We start from the raw sequence: 12,274 nt of genomic DNA, 5'->3' as shown, positions 1-12,274 counted from the left end.
GTTTGGTAGATTATTTTATTTTATATTTGCTCATGTTGGTCTAATGGAGTTCTTTACTTTTCTTTGAAAAACTTATTTTGTGGAAAAAGTTTTTTTTAATTAATCACTTACAAAAGTTACTCTTATTTATTTATAATATGCATAGGGCTTTATTGTAGCGGATATGTATAGATTAAATGTAAATTTGTCACAGGAGATTTATATATGTCACATCTTACCATCTCTGCAGGTTATATCCATCAAAATATAAATCTTGATCTTTAGAATCCCAGAGTATTTTTTTCAGCAGCTTATTGACCAAAGAGGGGATGTATCCAGGTGAAAAAGGACAGAAAATGTTGGGAAAAAGAAAAGGCAACGTAAGTTAAAATAAAAAGAAAAGTAAGGTAAAAGAAAAGGAAGAGCAAAGGAAAAAGAGAAGGAGTTTATTGTTAAAATTAGGTTTGGCTCTCATCGATCAAGTTTAAGTTCAATAATTCTTTCAGATCGCTTATTGAACTGATCCAAAAGCTAGTCTATCTTTAAAAAAAACAACAAGAAGCACTACACACTTACTTGGAGCATCATAGTCAATGATTTGCTTAGGCAGCCATGAAACGCCAACAAGAGTCAAAGAACTTTTACTTGACTAATACTCTTCATCTTGTACGTGAACATGCAGTTTTAAATCAACAATATGCTATTAAACTGAGGACTGAAGGAGGGTGATTACTCAGACAAAAGATTAATTGTTGACGTTTGCAACTCCAAACATTTCCATACAGTTTTGATAGTGTATATAAAGCACAGGAATAATCCTACGTCTTTTTTCTAGTTGAAATAGTAAAAGACGAATCACAGGAAATTCAAAAGGAATTGAAAGAAAATTGAAAGGAAAATTTGGTTTTATCCTGATGAAAGCAATTTATTTTTTTCTAGATTGGCTTGAGACTTATGTAGTGACACGGTTCAATAGTAACCAAATCTCTAAACAATAAAATTTTGATATCAATAAATATATTATAGGGATCATTTCATTATGCTGATTCTAAATATATAAGATTTATTAAACTAGTGGTACCCATAAAAGGCTACAAACCTGAGAAAATTTGCCTGATTTCCAAAAAGGGAGGAAACACAGGCTAAACGTTTAGGAATCTTAATGAAAATCACACCATCAAATTCAGCGTTTTAGAAAACCCTACTGCAGAGGTTTCAAGCTCCTGTCTGCAAAAATGTGGATTTTTTCAGAAGAAAGACGACGAATGCGTGTGTTTTTTTTTTTACTAGGAGTGATTTTATCGACCCAATTGTCCTAGAACATTGGAAGCGGGCTCAGTTTGACTGATAAACGTTTTGAGATAGTCATTTTGTTTACCATAGTTGAAAAATCTGAAAAATTATGTCTTTGGAGATAACATGACCCCTCCCCCAGCCTCTGGGGATACATTTTTAAGTTAAGAAATTTGCTAATTGCTTATGCATAGTATGTGTTATTGGGAAGTATGAAGACATTTTTGAGGGGGAGGGGGATTTTGGCTTAGGATGGGTTTCCATGTGGATAATTTTCCGCGTGGAGGAAAATTTCCGGGGGTGAACTGTCTCGTGGATATTTTACACTGGGGAGATTTGACAGAATTCCTATACGAAATTCTTTTTATTTGTCTTACTTTGTCTTTGCCTATTCACTTTTGTATGAGGAGTTTTTCCGGGGGAATTGAACGAGAGAAATTGTCTGTGTGTTTGGATTTCCAGTAAATAGTTTCCACAGAAGGGGGGATTTCTGGAGTTATGGGGAAAACGATTAGAACTTAGTCTTTTTCAAATGGAAGTATGCTTAGGAAAATTTTTCAGGCTGAATGTTTTGCAAGACTTTTTAAGGGGAGGGGAATTTTCAGCGAGGAAGGAATTGTCAGTAAGAAATTTTACGGGGAGGGGTCTATTTTACGTGGGAGGAGCTTTCTAAGGAGGAGTTTCCTTTGAGGGGAAGAAATTTTCATGGAGGATGAGCCATATTTACCGACGTTATTTTAAAAACAATAAGAAATTAAATAATAAAAAACAAGTTTTTTTGGACTGAAAGTAAGAAGCAACATTAAAACTAAAAACGAACAGAAATTATTTCATATATGAAGGGGCTGTCCCCTCCTAAATACCTTGCTCTCTTCGCTAAATTTTAACTGTTTGTCCAAATACTTTAAAAACGACTCCTGACACACAAGGGTCGTTCAATTAGAATAGGAACTTTTTTTTTAAATGCTAAAAATTTAGCGTGAAAAGCAAGGTGACAACACCTTCATATACGATGTGGGTTTTGTCCCACAGAAGGGGACAACACCTTTGTATACGAAATAATTTCTGTTCGTTGTGAGTTTCACTGTTGCTCCTTACTTTCAGTTGAAAAAACTTGCTTTTTAATTTTATTAAATATTTTACCCGTTTTTCTCTCTATATTTTCATTTATTGTAAAGTTATAATAATCCATGGATTCTTAGATATATTGAAGACAATAAAAAAGAAACGTTTTTCATAAATGACTTAGAAATGTATTTATTTGAATATCTTAACATTTACCAAAAAAAAAATATGAACAGGCTCTTTTGATAAAATTGTACACTAAAACAAAGGTATATGTGAAGATTTTATACAGGTTGGGGTTCAGGATGGTTTCAGCCATAAGAAGATTGAAAATTACGCAGATTTTCAATTTGTATGATTGAAAATCCCACTCCACACCAAGCCTAAATTATAAAGTAAAATATCGTTTAGCAAATATTGCGCGAAAGAACATATGATCAAATATTGTGACCGAGCACTTTTTGTTGAAGCCTTGTGCTATTTGTACCTATAAATTTGTTCTTTAAACTTCTAGAATTCGATTATTCGTGAACTGCGCTTGCAAGAATCTATCAAAGAGGAGCGTATTTTATCACTTGAGCAAGTTATTGATGACTCTGAGAAAACTCTTAAAGAAGAAAAAATGGAATTAAACAAACTACATGAAGAGGTCACCAAGGTAAGTCGTTTTGTTAGAGATTCTGATTCAAAAACACCAGTTGAAGCAAGTCTAGCTTCTGCTTTTAACACTTTCGGGCTAAATCTTTGCTAGAAAATTTAGCAATGATCGGAGCAACTCTAATAGAACTTTCTTCATGCTTTGAAGTCGGCTTATCCGAGCGAATTAATCAAATCAGAAGAATTAATTCAAAGCAGAAGAAGAGAGGTTTGTCACCGACATTTTACTATTTATAATGCGAAATATTGTCGTACGAGTGTCTACACCAGGTATCTGCTTGGCCCCATGAAATTCAAGACTATCAAGCAAGGACTCTTGACCATAATCACAAAGTTTTGTTTTTATTCGACCAATTCTCTCCTCCAAATTTTCATTTGAGTTCTCAGACTACTTAGAGCCTGCTCAATTTTTGCAAACATTGGATTAAACTTGAGCGTGACTGAATTATAAACCTTACTGACTATCAGTTCAGTAGCCTCTTTCAGTGACCTTGCGTCATTGAAATTTTCAGTCATTTTCTTTGTTATATTTTCCAGCAGATCACTTTTTGTCTTCTCTAGCTGGGCTTCAGTTCCAACTAGCGGCTCGTAAATCGGGGCAATACTTGAAGAAATTGAGTTAGAGTCTAATTTATCACTTGCTTTAACTATTTGCATAACTGTCACGGGCCATAGGAGGTGGTTCTTAAATTTAGCCAGCGCAGCATCAAACTGCTTGAAACGCTGCATAATTAACAGTATCTTATTATTAGAAGTTGATAAAAAAAAGACTTATCTTTGATAGAGGGCCGAGTGTCACTAATACATCCAAGTGGATTCCAGTCCAACCTTTGCGATGTCGGCCCAAAAGACTTTCCTGCGTATTACTGAACAGTGCACGTTAACAAACAGGACCTGCAAATTGCAAATTTCACAATAAAATAATCCTCCAAATATCAAAAACTTCAGTCCCAATTTGCAAAACTTATTTCTGTAATTAAAAGTTTCTTCGCAGCAATATATTTAATTCAAACCAGTAATTAGCTCAGATCATGGACGATGTGAAAAAATAATCCGATTAGTTTATATGTTGTCACCTTGAAAATGATTTCAGAAATGAAAAAGAGATTGAATTTTATTACATAATATCTATTAATGAAAAAGGCACACCAAATCATAATATACCCATCCTTTGATTCAATCAGCTCTTATTTCCTTTAAATTTTTCACATTATTCTATATTTATCTCCATACACTTCACAACATTTTCCAAATTGTGCTTTTTAGGCAAAAGCACCAATGTTTATTTATTTATTTCATTCACCAATGATGAAGACGAATTCTTGGATGAATTTTTACAATTCTTTAAACTCATTTAATTCTTGTTCAATTAACTTGTAGTTCTTCGTATTATCAATTTGCATAGGCCTGATGGAGCTCGGAGAAGAGACGCAAAGTCAAAAAAGGATTGTCATAGTCAGAATATCGTGAAAGAGGATGGAGAAAAAGATTGTGCTTATTAGGCAAAAGTACTTAAAAAGTTTTTTTTTTCTTTCAAGAGTAATGAAAACGAATGATTACATAATTTTTTGATCCTTTCAACTCATTTAATAATTCTTCTATTGGCTAGTAATTCTTCGTTTTATCAACTTGAATAGGACTAAGTAAGCTTGAAGGAGAGATTAAAAGTTGGAAGAGGACTATCATATTCAGAATAGCTCGAGAGAAGATTGTGGCAAAGATCGTCGAAAAAGGTCTGGAGCAAGTTGGAAGGCAGTACAGGAAGTCAGATAGAACTAAAGGAAATTGGAAGAGAAAAAGAACAGCAGAAAAGGATTATGATAAATAGAAAAGCCTAAGAGAAGTTGTAAGAGACCAAAAACGTTGGAAAAAAGCTAGAGCAACCTGGGAGGCAGTAAAAAAGTTGGATGAGACAATAGGATCTTGGAGGAGACAAGAAGCTGAAAGAGACCAAAATGTCAGAGAATAGCTAGACCAAGTTTTAAGGCAATTAGCGGGATCAAAAGAAGATAAAGAAAGCTGGGTGGGACTAAAGGAGGCGGGATTTGAAGAATAGCTTTGTAAAATGGCTATGGAAGTCAGAATAGCCATAGGAGACTAGAAGGAAGTAAGAAAAAGCCAGAAATGGTCATACCAAGTCGTAAGGAGTATACAGAGTCAAACAGTGGTAAAGGAAGTCAGATGGAGTGAAAGGAGACTGGAGCCAAGAACGAAGAAAAAGAACAGTGAAAGTCTGAAATCCCTAAGAGAAGTTGGAGGAGACCAAAAACGTCGGAAAGGGGCTAGAGCACGTTGGAAGACGGCAACAAAAGTCGGACTGGACTAAAGAAACTTGGAATAGACCAGCAATGTTGGAATAGGACTGATAGTCAAAACTGTTTTAGAGAATTTGGAGACAAAAAACGTCAGAAAAGGTATGGAGCAAGTCGGAAGGCTATGAAGGAAGACAGTTGGGACTATGTGAGGCTGGAGGAGAAAATTAATGTTTGAAAACACTATTCCGACTATAATAGCCCGAGAGAAGTGGTAAGAGACCAAAACTTGTCTGAAAAGGACAATGAAAGTCAACATAGTCTAAGAGAATTTGAATGGACCTTAAAAGGTCAGAAAGGAATAGATCAAGTTGGAAAACATTAAAGAAAGTTAGAAGAAAGTAAAATAGGTAAGAATAGATAAAGAGATACTGCAGGAGACCAAAAACGTCGAAGAAGGATTTAAAAGCCGGAACAGTCTAATCGGAGTTGCATGAAACTGAAAAATTCAAAAAGAAATAGATCAAGTCGGAAGATGGTATAGGAAGTTGAAGACATTAAAAGAAGCTGGATAGATGGAAAAATTAGGAAGGTAGTAAAGGAAGTCAAATGGGACTAAAGGAAGGTTGATGAGAGAAAGAATCATGGAAAAAGATTATAAAAGCTGGATTAGACTAAAAGGTACCAGAGGAGACCTAGCGTCCGAAACAAGCTACAACAGGTCGCAAGGCAGTAAAAAAAAGTCAAATGATCTAAAGAAGCTTGAATGAAACAAAGCAGTGGAAGGAGCCAAATAACGTTGGAAAATAACTAGAACAAGTCATAGGACAGTAAAGGCAATCGAACGACGCTAAAAAAAATTGAAAAGGCTGAAAGTCGCTGAATGAAACCGAAAAGCGGGAAAAGGTCAATGAATGTGGAAGACCCAAAAAGAAGTTCTAGGAGATCAAAAACTTGGAAAGGGCTTGAGCAATTTGGAAAGCATTAAAGAAAGTGAAAATGGAATAAAAGAGCTCGGAGGAGACAGAACAATGGGACCAAAAACGTCAGAAAATGACTTCATCAAGTTGTATGAAAGAAAAGGTAGTCAAAAGACGTTAATGGAAGATGGGTGGAACTAAAGGAGCCGGATTATACCAATTACATTAGAAAAAGAGCTATGAAGGTTGCAACAGGTGAAGAGGAATCTGGAAGGAAATAAATAAAAGCTAACAAAGAATTAGGCCAAATCGTAGGGTAGTAAAGGAAGTCAAAACACAGTAAAAAGAATTTGGATGGTAAGAAAGAATACTAAAGGAGATCAAACATGTTGGAAAAAAACGATTTAAGCAGAAACTGTATAATGAAAATCGCAAGAAAATAAAAAATTAAAAAGGGAATCGCTTAATTCTTAAGAAAGTAAAAAAAAAGTCTGATGGGACTAAAAGTGAGTGGAAGAGACCCAGAGAGTCTGATAAGGGCTATGAAAATTGGAATCGCAAAGGGAAATTGGATGGAAGTAAAAATTTCCGAAAGGGCAATCATTCTGAGGGAAGTCAAGATTCCCGAGTCAATACATGCATTGAAAGACATCAGAAAAAGTATAAATGAAGCAGGATGACAGTAACGATAGTCCAAATGGAGTAAAAATGGTCATAAGGTACTAAGAAATTGAGAAGGGACTAAAGGAGGCTATAGGACATCAAGAAAGTATGAACAGCTAAGTAGAAAGGAGATCGAGAAAAGTTGCCAAAGCTAAGTTGAAAAGAAACAAAAAAAGTCAGGAAAAACACTAATTATTATAAAATTCAAGCCTATCAAATCTGCACTGGAAAGTCAACAGCTGTAAAGTAAGTTTGCGTCTATTAATCTAATTAAATAACAAACAACAAGTTTTTTCAACTGAAAACAAGGAGAAACATTAAAAGTTAAAACGAACAGAAATTATTGGGTAGGGGAGTGTTGTATCTTTGACCATTTTTTGAAAAAGTTGTTTTAATGACAATTGTTTTTCAATATGGAACGATTTATTAGATTCATGACAAACTTTAGTTCTTAAAGCACAGATTTAATCTCTGGAACCTATGTTGCAATAATTTTTTTTAGAGTAAATTAAAGTCACAAAAAAATACGTCAACTGGCCAGAGGTACAACATAGGTCATATAACTCTGACCACTCTATGTTCTACCTTTGACTACTTTCATGAATAAGTAATAAAACAAACAGGAACACATTTTCTACTTGTTCCTTAGTAAATATCACAGCATATAAATTATAGGCAATATGATCTTTCTCTATCTCCCCCATTATAAAAACCCGGACCGAGGTGCGAGTGCTCCAGAGAACGTGGAAACATAAGCGACATTAGATCTTTTTACGGGTAGACAAGTCAGATTTCTCTTGAACGCGAAACTTGGCTTCAACGTTGGAACACTAAATTTTGAAGAAGCTAATTTTAAACTAATTTACTGCAATACATATATGAAAATCGGTAATTAGTAGCGCAATGTTATTATTAGATGTTTTTAGGAATTAAAAGTAGGTTTCGAAGTCTCAAGTTGGTTTCAAAGGCATTTTGAGAAAGTTTCTGCCAAAATACGTGTTCCAGGGTAATTGGACCGCTGATCGCAGATCAAATGAGAGGAGTTGTTTATGCACGTTACTGCAAGAAGAAGCGGGAGGAGCTGTTTGTTCGCACCGAGAATGAAGAGCCAGAAATTATCTGCGGTAAACTTACTGCTATATCTTTATACTGTGGTAAATATCAACTATTCTAAATTAAATATTGACAAATCAATTTCAAATCGTAGATGTTCCATTTGACGAGCAGTCCCACAGGTTTTCACTGGAACTTGAAGTTTCAATAAAATACCTAATTGATCAGTGTGAAACTCCTTTTGATCAGTCCTTTCAGATCAAAACGAGTTGGTATCACTTAGTTTCTTTAGATATTTAATTTTCAAATATGCTAGCTAACTTGCTAGCCAACTTGCTATTCCTTTTGCTAGCCAACTTTACAACAACAAAAAATCACCTTTAGAAATTTTATTTCTTTCAAAATTTTCTTGATCTTCCAAATCGGCCAAACAAGCAAAATCTGTGTCATAATCTTCATCATCATCCATCGCTAAATCAATATCTGTGTCAAAATCACATGTTGAGTGAACATAAAATAACTATTTTACTGGTTTTTTTTTCTCTTGGCCTACCTGACTCACTTTTTGCTATTTCTGTTTCTCAATTTTTGCCTTTCCCGGAGAGTCAGTCAATATTCTTGACTTACCTCTCTGCCTCCCTTTGGTGACATCTTTCCTAGGTCCTGCCTTTGGATGAGGTCTAATCATCCGTGGTGAAGTGACTTCAGTAGCATTTTTGGATTAAAAATCAGTGGCTTCTAAGGTTTCCTCTCCATTCTAAATTCCAATTGTTAGTGACAAGTGGTCTGTCTGTTACAGTTGAAGATGAAAATTCATCTTCCGTTAAAATATTTTCATTGATTGGCACTAATACAGCTACCTTAAAGCAGTTTATAACGTTAGTCGGCTTTAACATTTACAATGTTAAACCCATTTACATCATATATTGTGATAGGCTTGGCAGAATTACCTGGTGTCAACATCCAATCATTTACTACAGCGTTATAAAAAGTGTTGAAAAGTCGAAAAACAGACATTTCTAGTGGCTGTATTTTGTGACTGGTTTGGGGATGAAATTTAATAAATGTATCTTAGAAGATTTTGCCAAAGTGATCGCTGGTATTGTCACATGCCTCTTGTGTTTGTCCATCAGAAGAATTACTGGTGTAGCAGCTGGCTTAACGTGCTTAATGAAGTGTTCCAGAAACTCAATAAATAAGTTTTTATTGGACCACCCTGACTGATTTGCTGCTCCAATAGTGCCTGATGGTCCGCCTATCAACATAAAATCTTTAAAATTGACCCTGGGAAATATTAACATTGATGGAATGCTGACACCAGCAACATTTATGGCGCAAAAACACCTTCGAGATGTTTTTTCTGAGTGATTTCTTGGGTCTGAGTTAAATATCCTTGCCGATTTGTTTCAAGGTCATCTAGGTTGCTTAGAAAAAATATAAGGAGAAAGGGGGAGGAGGTATTCTAAATAATAATCGTCTAAATGATTCTAAATGAGTCACGTTTTTTTTTACTTACTCATACTTATTTTCCGTCATATAATATCATGTTGTACCATTGACCGGTCAAAGGTACACTATTTTTGCGGTCAAAGGTACAACACACAACCATTATTTATTAAATTAATTTATCAAGGAGGCACACTTGTGCCTCTATAAAGAGGCGACCCACCACAATGTTAAGCGATTTCTGGTCCTAGCGGTCGCAGAGAGACAGCGGTAATCACATTTTGCAGCCCAAGTTCAAACTAAGAAACGTGCAAAATTTCACCCCCCTCCGACCTTATCTTCATGGGTAAAAGTGGGCCGGAAGTTTTGACCCTCCGACCACAGCCCCCCTTTAACGTTGTCCGATTGGGTTGAAATTTATAGGTTAAGCTTTCCTAGGTTCCGGGAGCTTTTTCTCGAAATTTCAGCTCAATCCGATCACTCCTTCCCTGTTTTCCAAAAACCAAATATAGCCACTTAAAGTTCAAAAATTTTTTTTTTTTAGCCACGCCTACAGGCCACAGTTGGCAACTGATCCGGGTGAATGAGGACTCATTCGAAGCAGAATTCGACCTGTTAGGGCCTTTTGATATTTTCAGACCGAGAAAATTATCCCCCCAATTTACATTTACGAAAAACCTCGTTTTCCTATAAGAACCCGCTATAAGCGGGCTCTTATCGTTTTCCTATAAGAGCCCGCAAAAACGCGGGCTCGTTTTCCTATAAGAGCCCGCAAGCCCGCAAGCTATCAAATCAGCTAACAGTTAGTCAAGCAATAATAAGTAATAAACTGTAAAAAAACGTGCATAAATTTTTTTAAAAAAACTACGTTTTCTAAAGAGTTAAACAGGCTGAGTTACACGGTCGAACCTTAGCATGCACCGGTATTTAGCGGCATCGTTGGAGGGCAACCGCTCACAAAAACCTCCGCATTCGCAGCCTTAAAATAAAAAAAAAAGTGTTTTAAAATGAAAGTAATTAGCGACATTAAAACTTAAAACGAACTGAAATTATTACGTATATGAAAGGGGCTGTGCCCTCCTCAACGCCTCGCTCTTTACGCTAAAGTTTGACTTTCTCACAATTATTCCTTTTAAACAATAAAAAACTTTAGCGTAAAGAGTGAGGCGTTGAGGAGGGCACAGCCCCTTTCATATACGGAATAATTTCTATTCGTTTTAAGATTTGACGTCGCTCCTTACTTTCAGTGTAAAACACTTTTTTGTTATGTAAAGGCTGCGAAAGCGGGGGGTTTGGGGGGGGGAGCCCCCCAACTGTGCCTCCTAATCCCTGTACGTTTTAAGGTTCGACCTTGTAACTCAGCCTCTTTAACTCTTTAGAAAACGTAGTTTTTTTCAAATAATACAGTTATAGGTTTACGAATTTAAGATTGAAATACTATGCTTTTTATTTACTGCAAAGATATAACTGCAATATAAAACAGTGAAAAGTAAATCATTATTAATATAAAAAGAGTATAATATAGAAATCAGTACATGAAAATACTTACTTTTAGAGATGGAAACGGATAAAATAAAAAAAAAAAAAAATCTGCAAGCATGTGTTGATCTTAATAGTATGTATAGCAGCGCTCGTAGGAGCGAATGTATGTAACGGCATATTTAACTGCCAAAAAATATGTAAGATGGCAGCACAAAACAAGGTGGTCAAAGGTACATGCCGGTCAGAGGTACAACACTTTATATGGGCTTGCCCCCACCTCAACACCTCGCTCTTTACGCTAAGGTTTCTTAATACTTTTAAAGAAGCTTCTTATTGTTTTAATTAAACGACCGTTGTGTTTCAGAAATCGTTTTTAAAGATTTGGGACAAAATTAAAACTAGCGTAAAGAGTGAGGTGTTGAAGAGGGGGAAATCCCCTTTATATACGTCATAATTTCTGTCGTTTTAAGTTTTAAAGTTGGTCCTTACTTTCAGTTGAAAGAACTTGTTTTTGTTTTTGTTTAATTTCTGATCGGTTTTTAAATAATGCCAGAAAATGTGGCCCCACCTCAACGGAGAAATCCTCCTCTTCAGGTAAATATCCTCTATACAATTCAATCCCGGTGAAGTTTACCCCGGACAATTACCCTTAGCTACTCCACGCATAGAATTGAGACGGAATAGAGAAAGCAAGGCATTTGAAAAGAATTCTGTATAGAATGTTCTGGCAAATTCCCCCTATGTATGATTTTCCTTGATCAGTTCACCCCCTTGAAACTTCCTTCCCAATGGAAAATTCCGTCATAGAAAACCCACAGTATAAAATTCGTCCCCCCCCCCACACCCAAAAATGTATACATACTTCCCAGTAACAAATACCAGGCGTAAACAACAGGCGAATTTTATAACTTAAAGACCTTTCCTCTAGGATTGTAGGGGGGGGGGGTGTTATCCAAAGACATAGCTATTGGGCTTTTCAACTGTAAGGAACAAAAGGGCTATCTCAAATTTCGATCGGACGATTTTTGGGAAAAAGGGGGTGGGGAGGGGGGCTAGCTGCTCTGCAACCTTTTTGGTCACTTAAATAGGGCACTGAAACTTTTCATTCCTTTTCGACTGAGCCCTTTAACTATATTCTAGGACCACTGGTTCAATACGATCACCCGTGGAAAAAAAAAACAAAAAAAAACAACAAAAAACGCTCATCCGTCATCTTTCTTCTGGCAAAATACAAAATTCCACATTCTTGCGGATAGGAGCTTGAAACCTCTACAGTTGAGTTTTCTGATACGCTGAATCTAATGGTGTGTTTTTACTAGGATTTTATGACTTTTAGGGTTTTTTTCTCCCTTTCTTTCAAAATCAGGTAAATTTTCTCAGGCTTTTAGCCTTCAATAGGTAAGACTGAACTTAATGAAATTTCTATATTTGAAATCAGCATAATAAGCCGATTCTTTTCATATC

General features: G+C 35.7%; 1 protein-coding gene across 1 annotated transcript in view; it reads left to right on the top strand.

The window, feature by feature from the left end:
* The window catches only part of LOC148944405 (uncharacterized), a 143,656-nt gene that overhangs the window by 46,842 nt on the left and 84,540 nt on the right, over nucleotides 1–12,274 (top strand). The window contains exon 5 of the mRNA XM_089100433.1: nucleotides 2,852–2,995. Coding sequence (XP_088956559.1) covers nucleotides 2,852–2,995 — 144 coding nt within the window. The remainder of the gene's footprint in view (nucleotides 1–2,851; nucleotides 2,996–12,274) is intronic.

The sequence above is a fragment of the Artemia sp. Qi Xiang Cuo genome, chromosome 14 (assembly GCF_049724085.1).
Source record: "Artemia sp. Qi Xiang Cuo chromosome 14, ASM4972408v1, whole genome shotgun sequence".
NCBI lineage: Eukaryota > Metazoa > Arthropoda > Branchiopoda > Anostraca > Artemiidae > Artemia > Artemia sp. Qi Xiang Cuo.
This window is presented reverse-complemented; position numbering and strand designations above follow the sequence as displayed.